This window comes from Pinus tabuliformis, chromosome 4_2, assembly GCF_031772625.1.
Source record: "Pinus tabuliformis cultivar Carrire ecotype Pingquan chromosome 4_2, CPIR1, whole genome shotgun sequence".
Taxonomy (NCBI): Eukaryota; Viridiplantae; Streptophyta; class Pinopsida; order Pinales; family Pinaceae; genus Pinus; species Pinus tabuliformis.
The window spans coordinates 533136982-533162786 of NC_142304.1; the positions used below are offsets into that span (position 1 = coordinate 533136982).

A 25805-nucleotide genomic window follows, 5' to 3' on the forward strand; every position below is an offset into this window, starting at 1 on the left:
CCACCTCGATGATCATTTATTCTTGCCTTATGTGCTTTCCCTTTGGTTTTCAGATTTGGTTAACTTTGCTTCTTCTCCTTTCTCAAATCTTATTCTTTATTTGATGGTGAGGTTATCTATGAAATTGAGGAGATGGCAAGTAAAAGCAGTGCGAGAACGAGAATCTATAAAATTGAGGAGATGGAAAGTGGAAGTAGCAAGAGCATGGGAATCAAAACATCCAAAACTTCTAGGAGCATCTAATATTCTAATTCCATTTAATCGTGTTGACATGCTTTGACTTGGGAAATCTTACATGGCATAAAAAATAGGAATTCCCTTGCAGAGTCTACTAATTGGTAATTGGTGATCTTTTAACAATGAATGATACATGTGACGTAAGGTAGATATGATTTCATGACTATCTGTGACTACCCATTTTTTGTGACTATTTGTTACTATTTGTTCATACCATCATATTGAATGATCTTGATTAGATAATTTTTGAGGAGGAGAAAATAGGTTTTCCTAGACTAAAGCTAGAAGGGTTGGAGGCTACTTCCTAAATGGGATAGAAGTACAAATTTAGTTGCAAAGGTAGGAATAATGTCGTATCCCTTTTGAAATTTTATGAGTAGAGAAAGTGTGTAGTGCCACAACACCACTCCCTTCCACAAATACCTCAAAAACTCCACAAGGCAAGGCAAGTCTGTATCCCCCAACATAAGTTACAAATAAAAGAAGTTGCTATGCATCTCATCAATCTCTATTTGTTGAAAAAGTGAAGATAATCACTGTATGGAAACATGTCACTTTATGTTGATATTTCAACTAGAAAGTTATTACTTTCTAGTGTTTCTTATCTATTTATTTTATACTTTTCATTTAAAATTAATATCTTGACTTTATGCTTTGGGATAAATACATTTGCTATCCTAACCATGGCTACCATAGCTATTTTTTATGTTGGGTGAGAGGGTAGCCATAACATTGTTGTTCATGGCATGGTGTCGCCTATATTTTTCTAAATGATGATATTATGAGTGTGATAAAATGCAAAACACTATTATTTATATACTATGCTTAATATCTTTGTTCTACAATTTCTATTTGAAGTGTAAATTATTATAAGAAATATAAATAAATGTACAAAAATTAATATTTTATTTAAATATAAAACAAACCATTTTCTAAATTTAAGAATCAAGGTTTAATTTTTTGTTGTATAAAACAAAACTTAAATATAAATATAAATATACAAAACTTAAATATAAATATAAATATACAAAACTTAATTTTTTATTAAAATATAAAACAAACCATCTTTTAAATTTAAGAATCGATAACTTCATGGTAAAAAAGTTAACGAGGAAATAAAGAAACACTTGAAAAAATCGTAAATAAAGATAAACCTAAGAAATTAATTCCACTTAAAGCAAAAGAAACTACATATTAATTCCACATAAAGCAAAAAAAATCGCTAATTTTTTATTTTATTTTTATGGAAATGAAAATAATGAGAATGGTATATGATAGGGGTTTCCGTAAACCACATCATCAACCATTTATGGACAAATGATAGGGGTTCACAAATGATTGATGATGTCATTTACGCATAAACCTCTATCGTATGCTTATTCTGGATCACAGAAACCTCAATTCAACAATAAGAATGGTCTTGTGTGAAACTCATATACCATCGGTAATAAACGGAATGCTTCTTCTAAGAGAAAGTAATAATGACAACAGAATAGCATTATTTTAAATTACATTTAAAAGCAGGCAGATAATGACCAAAGTCGGCTCTTCAATATTTTTTGGTATATACGCTAAGGGACATCACTATAAATATCAGCTAAGAAAAGATTGATTTTGTACAAAAAGGCGAAGCGGACAAAGAATTTTGTTTCTGTCAATTCCGCGAGGCTGCGAAAATAAAAATTCTCAGACTCTGATCTACTCTATCTCCACCAATATGGCGTTGTACGATGATAACGAGATATATGATAGCAAAAGCGATGAAATGGAAAATGAAGGGGTTGATGAATATGAAGAATTGAGATATGAAAGCATGGTGGAAATAGCACGCAGCCGTCATGATGACAATAAAAGACGTATGAAATATATGGTTTTAAGTTTGAACGACATCCGTGAGCGTCAGCATAATGCTACCAAAAGCGTTTCCACTTTGTTGGTTATCTCTGAAGCCGAGGCAGCTATTCTTTTACGTCACTTCGATTGGAATTCTATTAATGCCAACGAACAATGGTTTGAAAGTGAGGAGAAAGTGAGGAAAGGTGTGGTCCTACTGTTGTAGCCTGATGATAGTCGGATTAATGCACGAGCAGGGTGCGCATGAAGAAGCAATTATTATTAGAATCAACTGCAACTTATTATTAAGTAGTGCAAGAGGGTCGCTGGACTCGGATTAATTTTTCTCATATTTTTCCATATCTCTGTTAGTTCCAGCAAAAATAAGGATCTTGGACGTTTGTGGCAACCAAATCCTTTAGATTGATTATACAGTCAATATTATTGTCTCTTATTAATATATTTGATGATTATTTATTTTAATAAAATGTGACGATTTATATTTATATTTAATATGTGATTTTACCTAGGGTTAATCTTTGTTTTCAGTGGAAATTCATAGCTGGAAGCAAAGAGTTTAACTTGGAGTTTAAATTGTAATGCAAGGTTCAATTTTCATGAAGTGCTACTTTTGATGAATCTATCCAACATGTGGACTTGTCTTGTGGCCTGTGTATAGATAAGTGGATTAAAGCACATCTCCATGTCTAAGTAGTTCTTTTCCCTGGAAGATTAATTTTTATTATATCTATCATATTATTCATGTATATCTTTGTTCGACCATAATAAGGATGTTGGTTCAAGGCACCCAAATCCTTGTGATTGATTACTAGTTCAATATTATTGTATGTTGTAATATCTATTTTAATAAAAAAGTTATGATTTATATTTATATTTTATGTGTGATTTCATTTATCGAGGTTATATTAAATGGTCTTATGACATTCATGTATAAGTTTAATAAATTACATTATATCTTTGTCAATTTAATGTTTAAAGGGGTTGGATTCTATAGTGGGAAGCAACAAGTCCTTCATAGTTAGCCAAGGTTCAATTCTGGCTTAGCTTTGATGTAGTTATTCAACATGTTTTAGCACCTAGAGAGACTAGATAAAAATTGGTTTGTAATGCTTGCATAGATAATTGGATTAAATCACATTCCTGTGTCATTTTAAAGCAACTATTCCACTGTAGAATGGCTAGTGACTTGGTGTTTTTTTAATCCACTCCTTCTATAAAGGTCACCCATATAATTTAATTACCTTTTTCCATGGAAATGGTATATATGGGCACCTAGAAATTTCACAATTTCAAGCCTTCACTGGGCATATATTGGCACCTAAAGATTTTAGTGTAATTGTGTTTTTTTTAAACGACCATTGCATAATACATAGAATAGTATCATACTCACCTCTACTGGAAGATAATTGGGTTGTTATTTCCTACTTACATCTAAGAACAAAACATCACCTGAATAAACTAAAGGAGTTTGTTTTCTATTCACAAAGTAATCAAACATTGTCATCTCCACTATTTGGGGAGGCTCATTTTCACATTTTCCTTCAGCTCTAACTTTCATTGGAAAACTTCAAATAGGAAGGCCCTAAATTATCTATCCAAAAGAGAAACTCATAGCATTGAGGAAAATAATAAATATAACATGTTAATCCATAAACAATAAAAAAAGAGCTAGAATAGAGCACAAGGAATTATACAACTATTCCTTGCAGATTTTATCACTTAAACCAGAGATCTAAAACTGCATATTTCTGTGTATTTTTTTAATTCTTATTCCTTTCACATATTGCTTTTCTTGTCAGAGAATAGAATTTCACAAGCCTTTAAAAATACCATATGACAGTAATCTAAGATTTTACATATTTTTTGTTGCATTTGCCTTAGTCTCAAAAAAATATGTAAAAATAAATAAAATTGAGGAGAAAAATCGTCTCACTTGGTGCCAAGTAATCCCTCTTGTAACTTGCCTTGATGAAAGTTGTGGTTTACCACCCAGAGTTCATCCCAGAACCTTAGCACTAAGCATTGTTTCCAAATCAAAAGACAAACATCATCGTGGTGGACTATGACTACCTATCATACCCAAAAACAAAGGAGTGCACAACCTATATTAAGTCAAATTTCCTAAAGGCAATAGAAAACCTTAGTAAGGACATTCAATTTCACATAACTTGATTCTAGTTTATGATTAAAACCATACTTGATAATTTTTCATAGAATCACACACTCTAAAGCCCCCAATGACTATGGTTTGTTTCACATTTCTCATTAAATTAAAATAGATTTCATTTTGTTAAGGCATGTACCACCTGAATTCCATGAGTGTCATAGTGATGAGCCTCAATCCAAGACTTAATCTGCATGAGAAAATTAACCAACCTTTTTCAGGGTGGAGTGAAATTTATTAGGTAGGGAGGAGCTCTTATGGGATATCCTTTTGGGAATCATGCAAGCATGTCTCCAAAGTGAATGCCACAACTTGAGAAGCACTCATTTTATTCACATTGATGGTAGCTTTACACACCCATCTATATATGAGATAGATAACTCCATTCTAGGTAGAATTATAGGCTCTTGGCATTGCCTCGAGGTGTGAAGAAAGAAAGAGACACAGAGAATCATATAATTTGGATGTAGAGAAAAGAGAGAAGCAAAATTTGATTTTAGAGAAAGAAGTGAAGGAAATGACATTCATTGTGTGCATTTGTGTTGCTTTTATTGTCATTTTTTTAGTGGAAATATGATGGGATTTCAACTTCAAAGGATAACTACCTTATATAATGTGGATCAAAATGCAACATCACAGTGGGTAGAAATATCTTTAAACCATACACCCCCTCCTAAAAAGAACAAATTTAAAACAAAATCTCGTACAAATATCAAAACAATGAATCATGTGCAGATATATATAGTCTAACATCTAGTCCTTTCCCATTCTTTACAATTCCAGAGCTTCAGATATGTTGGAATGAGTTGTACAAATCTACCTTAATAGATATCCTTAGCAGAGTTTCTTCATAAACCATTGTTCCAAATAATTACTTAGCTAAGTGACTAGGGGCCTGAAGTTAACTTGGGCTCCTTGTCGTACTCACTTCCTCCTCTCCTTTGCCTGGATATGATCTACGTCTTGCCTCTATCTACTGAAATTTCTTTCCTCTTTAAGGCTTAAAATTTCCTCAAAACATGCCTTACCGAAAAAGGAAACTAGTTTGCATGCACTGGTTTTTGCATGCAATTTGATTTTGGTACAAGAGTTAACAGGACTTTGCATGAGTTTTTGATTGAAAATCGTAAAATGGTGGATAAACCATGAAGAAAATTTTGCATAGGACCATTGTAAGAAACAAACCTTTTATGAAAATCAGTTTTTCACCAATAAAATGAGAATTAAAGGATAACTACCTAATAGACTATGGATCAAAATGCAACATCACATTGGTGGAAATATCTTCAACGCATATACCCCTCCTGAAAATAACAACTTTAAAACAAAATCGCATACAAATATCAAAACAATGAACCACATGGAGATATATAAAGGCTAACGTCTAAAACAATGAACCCAATGGAGATATATAAAGGCTAACGTCTAATCCTTTCACATTCATCACAATTCCATAGCTTCAAATATAGTGGAATCAGTTGTACAAATCTACATGAATAATATTTACATAGATTTCCTTAACACAGTTTCTTTAGAAACGATTGTTCCAAATAAGTAGGTAATTCATGAATGAATAAAGAATGCCAAATAAGCATTTTATGAAATAATTCTCTATTTGGGAAACTAAATATATAGAGGGCACCTTTTTGCAAGGATGTTTTTCGAACACAATTTGGCACCATAACCTAAATTTAAATTTACTCCCCTAAGTAGGACACTATTATTTCTGGAATTTGTTCCCATTATCATGCCCGAATAATACAATCAAGAATAAATATTGCTTCCATATCCATAGAGTCATGTTACCATGGAAGCACTAGAATATGGCAAAAATATCAACCAACAATGCAGAAGCCTCTTGAAAATTATTAATTAACTGGCAAAACGAAGGGATGGTTCATGCCAATAATTTGAAAAATGAATGGACAATGTATCTTGATATAGAAAAAATGAATAATAGACTACCTCAATAGAGCGAACTTGTATGACGTGCCACATGTCATGATTTCTACCTTCATCTCCGAAAATGATACCCAACAAACTACAGTCTGTCCTCTTTCTGTCACTTCTTACAAAATTGGAATCTGATGGTCAAAGAGAAAGTTATGACAATTTTCCCATGTTGACATGTTTGAGATCAAATTTAGGAGCCTCTAAACAGACTAACTTCCTCAGTTCATATCTTTGGAACTATAGCTATACAAGATCTGAAATTCGGTCATGAGGTTTCTCACGATTTTTGCTCAAATGGGTTTTAATTTCAGCTTCTGAACCTTTTTATAAACAAAATGTATATAAAAAATTCCACGATGACATGTTTGAAGCAGCGAAACCCTAAAATCAAAAGCTCTCACACCAATTGTTATGCAACAAGCTCACAAAAATAGAAGAAAGACATAGACCAATGACTTGACAAGTAATCTCTTCGAGGGGGAAACATCCTTTACATTACATAAATGAACATGTTAATCTAGGTTGTCATTGATGTCAATATAGCAGTGTTTGTGATTACAAATTCTTTGATACATGATTGCCCATTGATGCCCATTGGTCATAATTCTCATAGTGATGAAAGTTTGATATATGATAATATGATGAGATGGAGGACCCAAGTGGATTGAACAGCAGGAGGTCAATTGTACAACAATTGAACAACAAATGATGCGAGGTAAATTGAACAGAAATTCAACAGCAGGAGGTAAATTGAACAACAATTGAACAACAATTGAATGCAGCAATTGAACAACAAATGACACAGTAGATCCAGTAAAGCAATAGGGGCAAGAAGTCAAAGAATAAGAGGAAGAGTTCATCAGAAGCCATCAAGGAAGCAAGTTATCACATATGCCCAAGGGTAAGTGTTATCAGAAGAACGAAGAGCAACAACGATATCAGAGGAGAAAAGAAGAAAACATCCGAGGAGCCATATCGAAAGTATCACATGTAATATATGCCCGAGAAGAACCGATATGAAGAAAACAGTGGAGGAGCATAAACAAAGTTATCGAAGGTCACAGGAGATAATCCATAGGAGCAACAGCTATCGGAAGAGCGGAAGAGTGAAGAGTGATCACACGAGCAACAACTATAGAAAGAGTGGAGGTTAGGAGTGTATGGATGTTTGATCGTGGTTGAAGGCCCACGGTAAATCCTAGTCGTCGATCTAATTTTCAAACACTTACGTCACAGTCAACGGCGAGGGTTAGACCTATTTTTAAATCATGTACTATTTGAAGACACGCAGGCCATAGATTTGATGACCTCATATACCCAATGGATATCGGGTCATAAAGTGATCGGACGTTAATCTCAAAACTGAATCGAACTTTTATAAATCAAGGATTTATAATCCTTATCAGCTCCGTAAGGGCAGTTAAGCATCGTGAATGTTCCCCGACCGATATCGTTGTTACCCATTGCATCCAGCGTGCCTTGATCAAACAATGTAGTATCGGCTATTGGGTTTGTTGATCGGGTGGATCAACAACCGTCACATTAATGATGAGATCAATGGTGGAGAATTAATCCAATAAGACTTGGGACTGAGTAGACTCGAGAATTTTATGGACACAAGTTTATTTTATTTGGGGTCTCGTCGCGTGCATTCATGTCGAACCAGCGTTCGTTTGCAGGATTAAAGGAATAACTTCATTTTTTCATGAAGTTGTGATCGCAATTAAAGGTGATGACGTGGCATGTGGTACCTCCATATGGGTAACGTATCTCGGGCATCTATCATAGAGATGAGGTAACAGTTCACAACTCGTGAACTTGAAGGAACGGAGGAATCCGGAAGGTCAAGCGAACTAAAGAAGAAGTTGAAACGTCAAGAAGCCAAAGGTCTGGCAGACGATGAAGATACAAAAGAAGTCGAAGATCGAGTGAGAGAGATGTAAGCAGAAGGACAGAAGTAATGTGTAGGTCCAGCAGGACAGAAGGAAGCTGAAGGTCCAGTAGGGTAGAAGGAAGGCGAAGGTCCAGCAAGACAGAAGGAAGCCAAAGGTCTAGCAAGACAGGAGGAAACCAAAGGTCCAGCAGGACAGGAGGAAGCCGAAGGACAAGGAAATTCTGTTGATTGGGTTAATCTTTGAAAGGCTCAAACCTGTGATTAATAAATCAAGTACATAATGCAACCTAAAGAACAATTCTGTGAAGGGGAAAAATAAAGCTTCATCTGACATCGTTTGAAGGGAGGAGTAGCCAGCACCGACATTAAAGCATTTGTGAGTCTGGTTCTAGGAAGTAAGAGATCACGATAGCAAGAATAGTGAGAAGCAGTAACGCTTGAAACAGTTACCGCAACAGTAAAGAACAGCGGCTTGAAAATACAGAATTCCTTTTGTGCATACGTTGAGACTTTGCATAAATATCTTGTTGGACAGAATTCAGTGAAGAAGATGTTGGGAGCAGAGAATTACTATCAAACATATCTAGACAACATATAGCAGTGGGTTGGAGCCCAGAGGGTTGGTGCCATGAAGGTTGGAGCCTCAAACAAACAAGGTTGGTGCCTTGACAAGATAAGGTTGGAGCCCTTGGGGTTGGTGCCTTAGAATTGGAAAGATTGGTGTCCTTGGAGTTGGTGCTCCTAAACACAAGGTTGGTGCCTTGAGAAGACAAGGTTGGTACCCTAGATGTTGGAGCCTCACAAATGACAAAGTTGGTGCTTGGAAACATATTGAACACAACAATAACAATAGTGGGCTTCTATGGGGCACAATAATAACAATATGGGGACAACATGGGCACAACAATAACAGTAAGGGTTACAATGACAATAATAATAAGGGAATACACTAGTATTATAGGGACCTAACAAAGCCCATATCTTTATTAGGATCTTCCTTCCGACAAAGCCTTGTATTTAATGGTGTTTCGATATCTTGAATATACGAAGTAAAAAAGGGAGAGGAGAAAACTTCAAAATGCACATGTTAACTCCAGTTATATTTCAAATCGCTTAAACAAGGAACAACCTCTCTTGTTCTCAGTAAGTAACGATGCCTCTTCCACCCGTACTACAAATATTCAATAAATGCTTCAAGCATACCTTTAAGGAAATAAAATAAAGGTTAAAGAAGAGAAAGGCTTCCTCCACAATGAGGTGATGCAAACAACTTCATCGTGGTATTAAACAGGTCTTCTGGCAATGAAGCGATGCTTGCATCTCCTTGAGGTGACTCTGTTGGGTTACTCAATAGTCTCACTCACAGCGGAGTAACACGACGGAATGTGTTTAACCCATATTATCAAAAGCTTGGTATACTTGTCATCTTTCTCCCCTAAGAAAACACTTGAGGTGTGATTAGACTTATGTTGATATGTTTCAAGCTAAGAAAAAAATAGAAGAGGTTATTCCTTTAATCGAGATAAGTGATGTTTAGGTTAACTTATTACTTGATGTTCGCATACTAAATCTATTAGTAATTATGTTTTGATATGCTCATTTAATTTTTCAGACAATCAGCTACAAGAAAATAATTTTGATGTCCATGAATGTATGAAACTGAGTCACCACCGGCCTCTCAGTTCAGTCAAGTTTTCATCAAAATATACTCACATCATTCAGTGGATGCTTTTGGGGACCAAAATCCCCCCAAAATGGGGGTGTATGATCTAGATTGGATGAGTATCTTCTTTTCCATCCATGTTGATGCTTTCAAAGTAGAAAAAGTGGAGGAATCAATCCACAAGACTATTTTTTCCAGCAATGCTAGTTTGGAAAATTTCAAGTCAAAAACATCAAGTCATTTTGAGACCTTAAATGAACATATTTTTCATTCTCGGTCTTACTATGGAATATGTAAATATATATGTAATAGGATCATCCTAATAATGAAGGGATTGCACGTGTAATGTGTGGATTGGTGTATATAGCGATGATGTATTCATTATGGATGGTATGGATGTTATTTCAATGTATGAATCTATTTGAGGTATTTTGAGGCATTTCTGTATTATTATCTATATTTGGGTTGTCATTAATGCTCACATTGTTGTACATTGTGTGAACTATTGAATTTTATGTATTTGGCTTATAACATTTGGTATGAGAGCATATAATCCTAGAGTTTTTATACTTTAAATGAATCACTTTTACATTTTCATTACATTTTTTATGTGATACTTCAAATGGTGAAATTTTTGGCATATTTAGAAGAAATATCAAGAAAAATTTGGTTAAAATTTAATATTTTAATTCACTGTACTTTCATAGATATATTTGGTGGATGTTAGGGTTTGTGATTCATTAATAATGACAACGGAATGTTTCTCCTCGAAAAAAGAGTAATAGTGACAACAGAATGCTTCTCCTAGTCAGGGGTTAAATTTGACGCCCGTATGGACGTATTTTGCATTTTTACCAGTAAAATACGTTTTATTTTTGAACCTCCACGTCATGCCGAACTTGCCATCCATTTTCAAAACCGTCATATTGACGGGCATGTATAAAAATTAAAAGTTTTAATTTTTTTTTATAATTTTTCTTTATATATATTTAACCTATCGCATTTTTAATATGGTGTACCGCCGTGTGACAGTGATCAGATCAGGATGCAGATTTTGCATTCAATTAACATTTAACACATTCTGCCCTTCGGGTTTACCGCTTACCAGTTATCAAATTAGCATTCAATTCACATTCGGAGTCCTGCTTATGCCGCTTCCGGTCACGCCCTCTGCAGGCTGTGCTTATTTCTGATTATTTACTCCCGCTCGAATCCCTTCCCCGAAACCGGCAGTACAGTATCAATATGGAAGGCGGAGGGGCACCTTGCGGAGCATGCAAGTTTCTGAGGAGAAAGTGTGTGAAAGGCTGTGTATTGGCTCCTTACTTATGCTCTGACTAAATGGGCGCACACCAGTTTGGTGCTTTACATAAGGTCTTCGGAGCGAGCAACTTCTCTAACCTGTTGATGCAACTGCCTGTTCAAGAACTATATGATGCAGTAGTTAGCGTATTGTATGAGACAGGGGGTCGGCTCCAGGATCCTGTTTATTGCTGCGTTTCGCATATTTAGGCTCTTCAGCAACAGGTATGTTTATCAGATGCAATTGAACTAAATCTTCGCTTTGATGTTGCACATTAGAGGAGGGGAGTTTATTGTTCAGAATTCCGCCTATGGACAACAAGACCTAAATGAATTCAGAATGTTGCATATGTCCAAACGTAGAATATGGTTTAAAATATAGTTCCAATACATATAGATTTCGAATTTAATAGTGTTATATATGTTTAGGGTTTAGGGTTTATATACATCGCCGATTCGCCAGCGTTGCCAGGTTTTTGAAATCCCTCCCTCTCTCTCTGTACAAATAACAATAACAATTACACTGTTATAGCTGCTAATTTCATGGGTGGAAAATTGGAAATGGATTGGATAATGCTCATTTTCTACATTTGCTAGGTGATATGGCGGAAGCATAAATGCTAGAATTTTTTAACATATTTCCTTTGATGTGCGACTTTCTGTCGTTAAGATTTTGGCTTTCTTTTAGGAGATTGGTTCGAACATGTTCTTATAAGTTAATTGGGTCATCAAAGTTGGTTGGATTTTTTTGACAAGGCCGTATTAGAAGGGGATTGTGGGTGTGGAGTATATATAGTTATGAATTTTTGACATTCTTATAGTAGGTTTGGAGGTGTCAGATCTAATAGTAAAACTGAAACATCAGCACACATTAGCACTTTGCGGTTTGCTAGATAGCTGGAAATTGAAGAGATTTCAAGTCCAAAATGGTTATTGAGTGGGCTCAAGGACATTCAAATTCAAATTTTGGGCCATGTAACAGATCAAGTCCATGTCAAAATCCTTTAGGCACTTTTCATTCACCCATATTTTTCGTAAGCAGAACTAGGTGGCCTACAACCTCTCCAAATGTGGTAGATTTGTTATTCCGGATGTCATCCGTTACACATCTTTTGTCGCAGATTCTCCTTACAGCTCTGGGAGTTTCATTTTCTAAGACGCAGAGTAGGCCTCTTTGTAGCTCATCTGATCACTTGCCTTGCATCTGGTCTGTAGTTTCCTTTCGTTTTTTTCAATATTTGTTTTGTTTCTTCTCTATGGTGTCAGGCCTACCGGTTTATAGTTGTCAGTTATTTCTGCCAGCAATATTTTGTATCAGACAATTTGTTTTGAAGTGAGAATGTCTTCAGCATCTCTGCTTGTATCTATTGGGAACGTCTTCGTTTCTTTAGTAATTAAGGTATGTTCTCTCCATAGAGATGAATTCAGAACTGGGGCATATAGAAAGTTGAGATGGTTTTTTTTAAGTAAAAATAAAAATAAAAATTTGTCCTATCTAAACTCAACCTTGTTATACATATAAATATAAAATTAATTGCGCATCCACCTAAGTATGTCATGCCTGTGGTCATACACAGCACGAGAATACACCGTCTTGATACCTCTTTTATGACCATCGATGTGTTGTCACAAGGAAAAATAATTATCTTGAACCCAAGCAAGTTATATTTATTGAAATTTGCTAGAAATTAAGGCTGCTTCAATCAGAGCTGCTTGCACACATATATATACGTAGTATCTGACTTACTAATGAGCCTAATTTTACATAGAGTAGGATGCCGATTCCTGAGATGCCTCTGGATCCAGGATAGAGTATGACGTTGAAGGATTGGAAGCCCAGCAGTTGTTGTTTCTATATATATTTCCCATCTATTTTATCAGTATTTCCATTTTAAACAAAAAAAACTCAGAACATTTGAACAATTTGGAAAATTTGCAGAAAAATTTGATCAGCAGGTCTCAAAACAAAGTGTAGCAATGAGACTTGAGCCGAATTGTACAACAAAAAATGAAAATTTTGAACAATTATGAGTACAATTTGAAATTAGATGAAACTTGTACAAATAAATTTTAAAAGTCATATAATGGGCAGTTTAAAAATAAAAACGTCATAAAAAAATTCCTTGACGGGTAGGGTCACCCGTCAAATTTAACCCCTGCTCCTAGTGGGAGAAAAAGATGGCGGGGAAACCGCTTTACTTTGGGTTGTAAGCATTATTTTAAATTACGTCTAAAATCAACCGGATAATCACCCATGTCGGCTCATGAATGGTTTTTGGTATCTGCGCCAAGTTACATGAGTATAAATATCAGCCAAGCAAGGATTGATTTAGTACAAAAAGGTAAGGAGACACAGTTTCTTGACAACATTGCGGTTTAGCTTTAACCTGCTTTAACACGGTCAGAGAGTTTTGCTTCTGTGGATTCCGCAAGGCCCGTAAAGAAGGCTTTATACGATGAAATGAAAGGCGAAAGCGATGAAAGGGAAAGCAACGAAAGCGAAAACGAAGATGAAGAATTGAGATATGAAAGCAGGGTGGAAATAGCACGCAGTCGTCATGATGACAATAAAGGACGTATGAAATATACGGTTTTAAGTCTGAACGACATTGGTGAGCGTCTGCACAATGCTACCAAAAGCGTTTCCACTTTGTTGGCTGTCTCGGAAACCGAGGCAGCTATTCTCTTGCGTCACTTCGGTTGGAATTCTGTTAATGCCAACGATCAATGGTTTGCAGACGAGGAAAAAGTTGTTGGGTATTTTTCCAGGGAGAAAATACCAAAAACCAAATGAACAAACACACAGAGGCAATGCTCTGTTTTACCTCCACAGGATCTTTTAAGCACAGGAAAACTTAAAAAAAATTCACAGAGAAACAGAGTATTTCACCATAAAATATTTCTGAGAAATTACTGGGTTAACTGCTATAAATCCCTTTTTACATTCACTGCAGTGAAAACAACTTACTGCTGTAATAAAAGTTTACATAAGTTTACTGCTGTAAACAAAATTCACACAGACTTACAAAAAAAAACTTCACCATTTTCTTTATGCACTGCTTGTGCAAAAACCACACATGGTTTTCTTACAACTCCAAAAATTACATCACCTGGTTCTTATCTTTTTACACACTGCTGTGTGTTCAATACATACCACACATGGTTTTCGCTGCACCACAGTTTTTTTTGATGGCCAACATGTATATAAAGCATTACAGCCTATTGGTTTTTACTGCCGCACGTTTCTCAAAAATGGTCAATGCTAAAAAAACATACAAATATCCCATACAAAATTTATGTAATAAGCATATACGCCCATACCCCCGATATATAAAAAAACATTAAAATTTAAACCCTTACCAATACTCCTGCGGTAACAATTAATTCCATAATTATTTTACTGCGGTCAACCATGCTTTTAATTTACTCCACGCAATAGCATTAATGTATGTTCGTATGCAGGTTTGGGCAATCAACGGTTGAAAGGAGTGAAGCAGATCGAACGGCGAAAATGATATCGGAAGCCCTGAGCGCGGACTTGAAAGTTTATCAAAAATTATTTAAAATGTTGTCGGGTCCGCTCCATCGCATCACAACTTTACTCATGTTAAAGACCTCGACCCTATGATATTGCCGATAGCGATGTGCCGATAGCGATATCGGCGATCGCTCGTCGGAAACACAAAAGCTTCTTTATAATTCCTTCACTTCGACTTTGCCGATGCGATATCGGTGATCGTAGTTGAAATTATATTTTCAACACTCCCCTTTAATTTCAACTGTCGGGCATTCAATCATACCCAAACACTTCCTCAAAAATTCAAAGTTCTTCTGATCCAATGGCTTTGTCAAAATGTCTGCTACCTGTTCCTGAGTACTGCAATGTTGTAAACTGATTTCTCCATTGCTTACCAATTCTCTGATGTAGTGAAACCTTGTATCAATGTGTTTCGTTCTCTTATGAAACACTGAATTCTTTGACAATGCAATAGCTGAGCTATTATCACAAAAGATGACTGTCGCTTTTGCCTGCTCTTGGCCTAAGCTTCTCAACATTCTTCTCATCCACACTGCTTGACATGCTGCTGCTGTAGCTGCCACATATTCAGCCTCTGCTGTAGACAATGCTACAATGGACTGCTTCTTAAAAGCCCATGAAATGGCTCCTGAACCCATATTAAAAACATAACCGGAAGTGCTCTTCCGATCATCTACACTTCCAGCCCAATCGCTATCAGTGTAACCAATTAAATCTGAACTTTCTGAGACACTATATAATATGCCAAACATTTTGGTACCTTTGACATACCTCAAAATTCTCTTTGCTGTCTGCCAATGTGCCTCCTTTGGCCTCTCCATAAATCTGGAAATCAAACTAACAGCATACATAATGTCAGGCCTAGTAGCTGTTAAATACATAAGGCTGCCTACAATACTTTTATACAAACTAGGATCAAAATCCTTGCTGTTGTCCTCTCTGCTGAGCTTTAATCCCATCACTGTGGGAGTGATTGCTGCCTTGCATTCTTCCATCTTAAATCTGCTCAAAATTTGATTTACATATCTTGCTTGAGATATAAAAATTCCTTTTTCATTTTGCTCTACTTCTATGCCTAAGAAGTATCTCAAGAAACCCATATCAGTCATTTCAAATTCATCCTTCATGACTGATTTAAAATTCTTAATGAGCTGAACATCATTACCTGTGAAAATCACATCATCAACATACAAGACAACAATTAAAATTTTACCATCCTTTTCCTTGATGTAGACTGTGGGCTCTCCTTCACATTTGTCAAATTCATTATCCAATAGATATGAGTCTATCCTGCTGTACCATGCTCTTGGCGCTTGCTTCAGCCCATAAAGAGCTTTCTTCAATTTGCACACTTTGTGCTCTTCACCTTTCTTCTCATAACCGAGAGGTTGTTCAATGTACACCTCTTCTTTTAACACTCCATTTAGGAATGCTGACTTCACATCCATTTGGTAGACTTTCCATTTGTTTTGTGCTGCTATGGACAGCACTGCTCTCACGGTTTCCATTCTTGCAACCGGTGCGAAAGTCTCCTCATAATCTCTCCCATACTGCTGCTTGTACCCTTTGACAACCAGCCTTGCCTTGTGCCTTTCAATCTTGCCTTCAGCATTGCTTTTGGTCTTGTAGACCCATTTCACACCAATGACTTCTTTGCCTTTTGGTAACTCTACCAAATCCCATGTTTTGTTTCTCTCTATGGCATTCATCTCCTCATCCATAGCTTCTATCCATTTCCTATCTTTAATTGCATCTTCGAAATGAATAGGATCATCAACATGACAATACAAGGCAAATAAGGAATTCATTCCTTCTTCATAAATGTCACTTAGATTTCTAAACTTCTTACCTCTTTCACTTGGTGTGCAAGTGCTTGAAGATGCACTTGAATTTCCTCCTTGTGGTGTGCTTGGAGAAGCACTCTCATTGATCCTCAATGGTGTACCTTGCTGTCCTTTTGTTGGCGCTGTTGTTTGGGGATTCATTTCAGCCACCTCCTCTTCATCTTCATCATGAGACAAACAGTTTTTGACATTAACTATTTTCTCTATGCTTCCATCCCAAGCTTCCTCTTCAATGAATTGAACATCCCTGCTGACAAAGAACTTCTTGGTAGATGGAATGTACAGTCTGTAGGCTTTGGATTCATCACTGTATCCAATGAAAAGACATTTCTCCCCTTTGTTGTCCAACTTCCTCCTTAGCTGATCTGGTATGTGTGCATAGGCCACACACCCAAAAACTCTCATGTGGGTGACTCCTTGCTTTCTCCCACTCCATGCCTCTTCTGGCACCTTGTTCATGACTGCTTTTGTAGGACACCTGTTCAATATATAAACTGCACAATGTACAGCTTCAGCCCAATACTCATTTGGCAAATGCTTTGCCTTCAGCATGCTCCTCGCCATATCCATGATGGTCCTGTTCTTCCTTTCAGCAACTCCATTTTGCTGTGGGGTGTACCGAGTTGTAAACTGTTTATGAATTCCATTTTCTCTACAAAATCTTAGGAATTCCTTGGAGATATACTCTCCTCCTCTATCAGTTCTCAAAACTTTTATATGCAGCCCGCTTTGGTTCTCCACAAGTGCTTTGAAATTTTGGAATTTCTCAAAGACTTCACTTTTGTTCTTGAGGAAATATATCCAAGTCTTTCTTGTAAAATCATCAATGAATGTCAAGAAATATAGGCTGCCTGCTAATGATGGAGCTTGCATTGGTCCACACAAATCTGAATGGATAATCTCTAAGGATGTCTTTGCCCTTATACTTTTCCCTGATGGAAAACTCTCTCTATGTTGTTTGCCCAATATACAACCTTCACAAAGGCTGTCTGGCTTCTCTATCGATGGTAATCCTCTTACCATTCCTTTCCTACTCAACAAATTCAGACCTCCAAAATTGAGATGTCCAAATCTCAAGTGCCACAACCAATTCTCATCCTTTGGCACGCTTTGGAAAGCCTCTTGGGTAACTGCTGCAATTTCTCCTTTGTTTTTCAAATCTGCCCTGATCCTAAGAGGGAACATTCTGTTCCTTGTCATCTTCACTTCAGCAATGCATCTTTTGCTGGGTGGTATATCCATGATGGTGCACACATCATTTACAAAGTAAACATTGTAACCCTTTTGGATAAGCTGTCCAACACTCAATAGGTTACATCTCATTCCGGGGACATAGTAGACATCTGTTATGGTTTTCTTTTCTCCTTGTTTTGTAAATATTTTTACCTCCCCTTTTCCCATAACAGACACTTTACTATCAGTTCCTAATGTGACCTCTGATTTCAAGTTTTGATTTAAGGCTGAGAAGAGGGCTATGTTTCCTGTCATATGGTTGCTGCAACCTGAGTCTAAAAACCATATGTCCTCACTATGTGTTTCAGCCATGTTACAAGCTAACAGGACATTTTCTTGACTGCTGTTTTCTCTTGTAACATTTGCATTTTGTCTGCTGTTCATACCATGTTGTTTCTTTCTACAATCACTAGCATAATGTCCATACCTTTTGCAATAATAGCATTGAACATTAGATTTATCATACCTTTGTCCTTGAGCATGATGTTGATCTCTTTGTTGGCTGCTGCCTTGACCTTGGTTCTGATTTGGATTGCTGCCTCTTCCTTGTGCATTTGATGAGCTGTTCACTCCTCCTCTATTCTGGCTTCTGCCTCTTCCTCTTTTGTTTCCTCTGCCTTGACCTCTGCCTCTTCCAAAGGACATCTGGGTCTTGAAGGCTTGCTCAAGAGATGAGTTTTCATTCCTACTCAACCTCTGCTCATGTGTTATCAGTGATGCATGTAGCTCATCAACTGAATAGCTTGAGAGATCCTTTGTCTCTTCAATGGTGGTGACTATGGCATCAAACCTTGAGGGTAAGACCCTCAATATTTTCTCCACAATTCTTCTGTCTTCAATGGTTTCTCCATGAGTTCTCATTTGTGTGATTACACCAATCACATGAGTGAAGAATGAGTCAATGTTATCTGACTCCTTCATGTTCAAGTTCTCAAAATCCTTTCTCAGCAATTGTAGTTTAGCTGTCTTCACTCTCTCCATGCCTTGATAGGCTGTCTTAAGGGTTTTCCATGCTTCATTGGTTGTCTTAGCTGCTGCTAACCTTGGAAACATACTCTGGTCTACTGCTAGATACAACAACACACGGGCTTTTGAGTCCTTCTTCCTATTGTTCTTCAGCAGATCCTTCTCTCCCTGAGTTAATGCATTGAACTCAGTTTCATCTGCTGGTTCTTCAAAACCTTCTTCAACTATTTCCCATAAATCTTGGGAAGCAAGCAGGGCTGTCATAGTTATTGACCAGTAGTCATAGTTCTTCCCATTAAACTGTGGGAGTTGGGTGTTAAACAAACCCATACCAGTGCTTGTGCTGGCCATTCCTTGACTGTGTATTTAAAAAAAACTGACTGTTTCTTTCAGCAGCAACACAAAGAAAAATCTTTGAGAAATACCTGAACCCTTTGTTGTCTGAGTCTTCTGTCTGACTGAGAAGTTTTGCTGCAGCAACAACCTTCTCCCTTCAGCTTCTTTAACCTCTTTAAAGAGCCTGAGCCTGCTCTGATACCACTGTTGGGTATTTTTCCATGGAGAAAATACCAAAAACCAAATGAACAAACACACAGAGGCAATGCTCTGTTTTACCTCCACAGGATCTTTTAAGCACAGGAAAACTTAAAAAAAATTCACAGAGAAACAGAGTATTTCACCATAAAATATTTCTGAGAAATTACTGGGTTAACTGCTGTAAATCCCTTTTTACATTCACTGCAGTGAAAACAACTTACTGCTGTAATAAAAGTTTACATAAGTTTACTGCTGTAAACAAAATTCACACAGACTTACAAAAAAAAACTTCACCATTTTCTTTATGCACTGCTTGTGCAAAAACCACACATGGTTTTCTTACAACTCCAAAAATTACATCACCTGGTTCTTATCTTTTTACACACTGCTGTGTGTTCAATACATACCACACATGGTTTTCGCTGCACCACATTTTTTTTTGATGGCCAACATGTATATAAAGCATTACAGCCTATTGGTTTTTACTGCCGCACGTTTCTCAAAAATGGTCAACGCTAAAAAAACATACAAATATCCCATACAAAATTTATGTAATAAGCATATACGCCCATACCCCCGATATATAAAAAAACATTAAAATTTAAACCCTTACCAATACTCCTGCGGTAACAATTAATTCCATAATTATTTTACTGCGGTCAACCATGCTTTTAATTTACTCCACGCAATAGCATTAATGTATGTTCGTATGCAGGTTTGGGCAATCAACGGTTGAAAGGAGTGAAGCAGATCGAACGGCGAAAATGATATCGGAAGCCCTGAGCGCGGACTTGAAAGTTTATCAAAAATTATTTAAAATGTTGTCGGGTCCTTTCCATCGCATCGCAACTTTACTCATGTTAAAGACCCCGACCCTATGATATTGCCGATAGCGATGTGCCGATAGCGATATCGGCGATCGCTCGTCGGAAACACAAAAGCTTCTTTATAATTCCTTCACTTCGACTTTGCCGATGCGATATCGGCGATCGCAGTTGAAATTATATTTTCAACAAAAGTGAGAAATGCTGTGGACCTATTGTTGCAGCCGGACGATAAACATGAGACCAAAGAAGAAAAAATGGAGGAGTTAACTACCTGTCCGATATGTTTCTATGATTTCAAGATCAGAGACATGAAGTCACTCAAGTACTGCGACCATTTATTTTGCCAAGATTGTTGGCGAACTTTTATTCACACATCAATAAATCATGATGGTGCAGGATGCCTCAACCTACGATGTCCACATCAAGGTTGGTATTTTATATGGAAAGATGGAAGGCAAATTAAAAGGCAGAGGAAAAGGCGTTATCTGATCTGCAGGCTGTGCGAGAGGTAGAGATTAAAAGATTGAATGAGTGTAAACAGACGAGAATGAGTCGATCTGGTTTAACAGAGTTCAAATGTGTGGTAGATGCATGGTTGCAGATAGCAGAATGCAGGCACATGCTTAAATGGACATATGCATATGGTTATTATTTAACGCCGACATCCAGCGATCATGATCAGGAAGCTGATATTGTTCACAAAAAACAAATTCTTTTCGAATTCCTGCAAGGTGAAGCTGAAAGTAGTTTAGAACGACTTCATCATTGCGTTGAAGGAGAGTTGCAAGACCATATAGAAATCGCCCTTAAAGCTTACGCTTATACTTCGACTGGGAAAAAGGCGTTGCGCGATTTTGATGACTTCTGTATCAGGCTTGAAAAGCTCAGAAAATCGACGGGCCAATATTTTGAAAACCTAATTCAGGCTTTTGAAAACAATCTCTCCGAAGTTAGTCGGATTAATGCACCAGCAGGGTGCGCACGAAGAAGCAATTATTACTAGAACCAGCAGTCACTTAATATTAAGCAGTGCAAGTGGGCCGCTGGACTTGGATGAATTTTTCTCACATTTTATCGTATATTTATTGGTTCCAGCCTATTGACGATCTTGGACGTTCGTGGCAACCCAATCCTTTTGATTGATTATCCAGTCAATATTATTGTCTGTTATTAATATTTCATGATTATTTATTTTAATAAAATGTCATCTTTGTTTATAGTGGAATCTCATAACGAGAAGCAAAGATTTACTTGTGATGTATCTATTCTTTTATGTGTGGACTTGTTTGGTTAAGTGTAACTTTTGTATAGATAAGTGGATTAAAGTATATCGGGAGGTTTAAGCAATTTTTTTAGGTAAAAGTAACCTCCAAGATTAATTTTTATTTTCTCTATCATATTACTCAGGTATATCTATGTTTGGACATAATAAGGATCTTGGTTTATGGCACCCAAATCCTTGTGATTGATTACTAGTTCAATATTTTTATATGTTTGTAATATTTATTTTAATAAGGACATGCACGTATAAGTTTAATAAACTACATTATATCTTTTTCAATTTAATGTTTAAAGGGGTTGGATTATATATTGGAAATTTCCAACTTATAGTTTCATAGAATGCAACTCATGAGAATGGAAAGAAGCAAATAAGAGGAAAGTCCTACCCTTTCTCACCTTCTTCATTGCCTACCTCTTCCTTGTGCTATACCTTTCCCTTTGTCCTTTGCTCTACATTCCCAGTGCCAATCCTGCTTGGTTGACTCCACGCTTAGATGGCTTCTATTTCCCTTGCTCGGTTTCTTTTGTATTCTTCCACCACCTTGCCGCAATTGCCCATTCACTCTTGGTTCCCTTCCCTTTCCTTTGGTTATCAGCTCCGCAACCTGAACCATTATCCCCGCCACCTATTCCTGACATTTCTTCCCTCCAGACTCCAAAATTCAAAACGAAGGCCCCAAGAGGCCACGACCAGCTATCTCAAGTGTTGTTAGCTCTGTTTTTGTTCTTGGCGGAGACTCTGCTGTTATTTCTTGTTGATGTGCTGGTTCTCCTCTGGTTGTGTTGGTCTTGAGTCATGTGGGACAACTTTTGCTACACTTTTGCCTTCTTTTCCAAATGAAGGCGCCAACTCAAGTATTGCAACAATTGGTTTCCTCGCGGAAGCGGTTATAATCTTCTAATGTCATCTCCCAGATGCGTGTGAGGGTTTCCGCCTTTTGGAGAAATTAAGGCGTTGATATGCAGTTCAGTTGATCGGGGTGGGTGTTCTGGAGGGTGCTCCACTATTCTTCGACCTCGTCACATACCTCCCACAGAGTAATCAAATGCTTATCGACTGGTGGCCTAATATCAAGAATTTTCTTTTTTGTCTTGTCTGATTCCTCCTCAATTTGTTGTACCCTAGGCTCGAGGGAGTTGATCTCGTCATCGATTTTCTTTACCCGGCCTTTGTCCCTACAGGTCTTGTTGTCAGTGATGTGTTGGTGGAGTTGTTGGCGGAGTGGATACAGTTGTTATTTTTCCATGGCCAAGCTACATGACCAATCGTTGAATTGCTCCCTTAGCACATAACCATCCGCCAAGGCAATAGTTAGTGAAGCTTTTAGTGCAGCGGCTGTGTGGAGTTTCTGCTAGATCTCTGCGATGTAGCTTGTGGCTGGATTGGGCAGCGCTAGTCATACTGTATGTAAACTCTTCTTCAGCTCCTTGTTGGTGACCAGAAGTTCCATTTATGTTGTCTAAATATGATGCGACCATTTATGTTGTCTAAATATGATCGCATCAGCGGGCCAATGTGCAAGCCAAAAATTCCTCAGGTGCTTCAATAACTAAATCAGCCACATTTGGCTATAGTGCTTATAGCTTTCATGTCACATGCTCGACCTGTGATTACAGTTTTTGATTGCTGTGTCAGAGTTGATCTCACTCTGCCGTGATAGTCACAAGCTAGTGCTTCTGGTGCTCGTGCTCGGTGACCAAGTCATTATGGATCTGTTCAGCCCTATGAGTTCCATGTTGGATAAATTCGAACAACTGTGAAAATGACTAGTGCTAAAGGTTCTCGGGTTGCATTGTTGATGTGTCTGAGATGTTGCTTTGCAAGGGTTGGTTGCTAGCAATATATTTTCCTGAGTGGCCTTGGGGGGAAGTTGCAAGCTATGCAGTTTCAAGAAACCGAGCAGGAGTGATAATGATTAGCTCTGGAACAACGACCAAATTTATTGGAAATGAGGCTTCAAACAGTTCAATCGGGGACACCTTTTCTTGTTGAGGGGTTTTCTTCTCGTACATGTGGCAGACCCTATTCAATAGGAGATCCGCACAATCAATTCTTATGGTGAAAGAAGATGGTGAGCAATGTAAAGATAGAGACCAAAAAATTTAATGGTTAAAGTTTTGAGTTGCGGAAACTCAATATGGAGGATCTACTAGTGGATAAACATCAGTGATTGCGGTACATCCGGGGTACTAAACCAACAATAATGTCAGTTGAAGACTTGGTGAAGTTGGATCGGAAAGCAAAGAGCACAATACAGTTGTGTGTCTTAGATTCGGTATTGTTGAATTTATCAGGGGAAGCTTCAGCGAAGGATTTGTGGGACACGTTAGGGACATTCTACCAATCTAAGTCTTTAGTGAATAAACTGTTCCTACAAAAAATGTTGTATAACCATGGATGAAAGATGGAGACTCGTTGACAAAGCATATGAATGCCTTTAATATTGTGGTAGGCCAATTACTATCTGTTGATATTAAAATTTCAAATGAAGATAGGTGCATCTGTTTTTTGTGTTCACTACCAGATATGTGGGCAGTTTGGTTGTCACAATATGTATCAATGCAACTGCGTTGCAATTTGATGAAATAGACTCATCCTTGTTGTCAGAGGAGATGAGATGGAAAAATATGGAGGGCCAGAATGGTAATGCCTTGTATGTACGATGACGGTCCCAAAACATAAACAAAAATAAGTCGTCGAGTGGGAGATTTTAATCTAGAAGGAGATCTAAATCTCCAGGAAAACCTGTAAAGGTGTGCTGGAAATGTGGAAAGGAAGGGCACTTGAAAAGGGACTGTAAATCTAAAGTACCTGAGAAAGGAAAGGGATCTGATGATGTTCCTTCTGCAGATGCGAAAAAACCACCTTAGATGAAGGTGGGGATGTGTACTTGGATTCTTCTTCAAGTACACATGTAGATCATGAGTCATGGTTCATTGACTCAGGTGCATCCTTTCACTTCAATCCCCGTAGAGAGTGGTTATGCGAGTATGAGAAATATGATGGTGACGATGTCTTCTTAGGAGATGACAGGAATGCAAGAATCTTTGGTCACAGAAAATTCAGGTTGAAGTTGCAAGGCAAATGGATTAGAACACTTTCAGGTGCTCTACATATTCGTATTTGGTCAGAAATCTAATTTATGTAAGCAAGATGGATGTTATAGGTCTAAAAAGAGTTTTCGAGAAATATACCTACAAGATGCTTCGGGGAGCACTGGTATTGATGCAAGGAGGTTAGACTAGAACTCTGTACAAGATTCAAGGTACCACTGTTATCAATGGGTGCAATAGTTCTGTGGTTCCTGAAACTGGAGCAGAAAATCTAGTGGTCTCTTGAGAAAATACCATGCTATGGCATCAAAGGCTTGGAAATATTGGAGAGAAGTGCCTTAAAATAATTCATGGTAAAGGTATGTTAGAACATATGTCTAACAACTCTCTGGATTTTGATTTCTGCGAAAATTGTGTATATGGGAAGCAGAATTGGTCAACAAAAACATGGTATTTGCAAGGTACACACAAACATTGTCTTTGCAAATGATGTGTCCCAACAACGTGCCAAACAGAACTACAAAGATACACTTCATGTTTAGGGATATTTGTAGTTGTTTGCATCGATCGAACATTACTCTAAGTAAGATAGAATGTTTTTTCAATAGATTGTAAACTATCCAACCGTCCATGTATACCTCCAAGAACCGGTGAATGTAGTCTCTGAAAATGGTGATAATAATTCGGGAGAACACAAAAGGTGCATTCTTTAGGCCAAAAGGCATGATATGGTATGCATAAAAGCCCCATTCTTTGGTGAACATTGTTTTCTACTTGTCGTCCTCTGTTATTCGAACCTGATGGTACCCTGAGAACCCATCTGTGAAGGATTAGGTTTCATTCCCCGCAACATTATAAAAGACCTCATCATTGAAAGGCGTGGGGAATGGATCATGGACATAAGCATTGTTGAGCTTGTTGTACTATACACAGACCCTTATTGCCATAGCGGCCTTTTTGTTCTGGATGAATATTCCCCTGATCCATTCTGCTTCGTTTGCTAGAAAGATGATTCCTGCATCCACCATTTCATCTATCTCCTTCCTGAATTTTTTTTTACATTTTGGTTCAACCTATACAGTCTATGATTCAGCCTATATAGTTGTAAGGGTACTATAATTCAAGCTCATTCATAGTTCAATAAATATATCACCATCTTCTATAGGGTAGTCATTCATGGTTACAGTGTAATGAACAATCTTAACTGGTATTATTTGTCCCTTCTATAAGGTAGTAGGACCTATAGTAATCAATACAATGCGTAGTATTAATCACGACACGGGAATTAAAAATCAAACCTAAACCTTGAAGGAAAATGTTATAATATATTTCTCCTCGAGTGTGTTAAATCTTGGGAATGTTTTTTGGTAGCAATGAACAATTTAAAAATATTATTTGGCCTCTTTCTGAGTCGGAGATGCGCAAAAATTAGGACTAAAAAGCATATTTGTGAGGAAA

The 25805-nt window shown here is 37.2% G+C and overlaps 1 protein-coding gene across 1 annotated transcript; it reads left to right on the top strand.

The window, feature by feature from the left end:
• Nucleotides 1–1954: 1954 nt before the first annotated feature.
• On the top strand, nt 1955–21155 carry LOC149170392 (putative E3 ubiquitin-protein ligase ARI7). Its single transcript, XM_089425558.1, has 9 exons — nt 1955–2276; nt 10874–11076; nt 11231–11292; nt 12189–12274; nt 12402–12466; nt 13475–13824; nt 19901–19982; nt 20614–20961; nt 21108–21155. The coding sequence occupies exons 1-9, from the start codon at nt 1955–1957 to the stop codon at nt 21153–21155; spliced, it is 1566 nt and encodes a 521-aa protein (XP_089281684.1).
• The last annotated feature ends 4650 nt before the right edge of the window (nt 21156–25805 follow it).

Excerpts from the sequence above, each read along its gene's own strand:
- LOC149170392 (XM_089425558.1), top strand. The coding sequence starts at position 1,955 with ATGGCGTTGTACGATGATAACGAGATATATGATAGCAAAAGCGATGAA. Across the intron at positions 2,277-10,873 it reads TGAGGAGAAAGTGAGGAAAG|TTATCAAATTAGCATTCAAT; the intron begins GTGTGGTCCTAC and ends ACCGCTTACCAG. Across the intron at positions 11,077-11,230 it reads GAAAGTGTGTGAAAGGCTGT|GGGGTCGGCTCCAGGATCCT; the intron begins GTATTGGCTCCT and ends TGTATGAGACAG.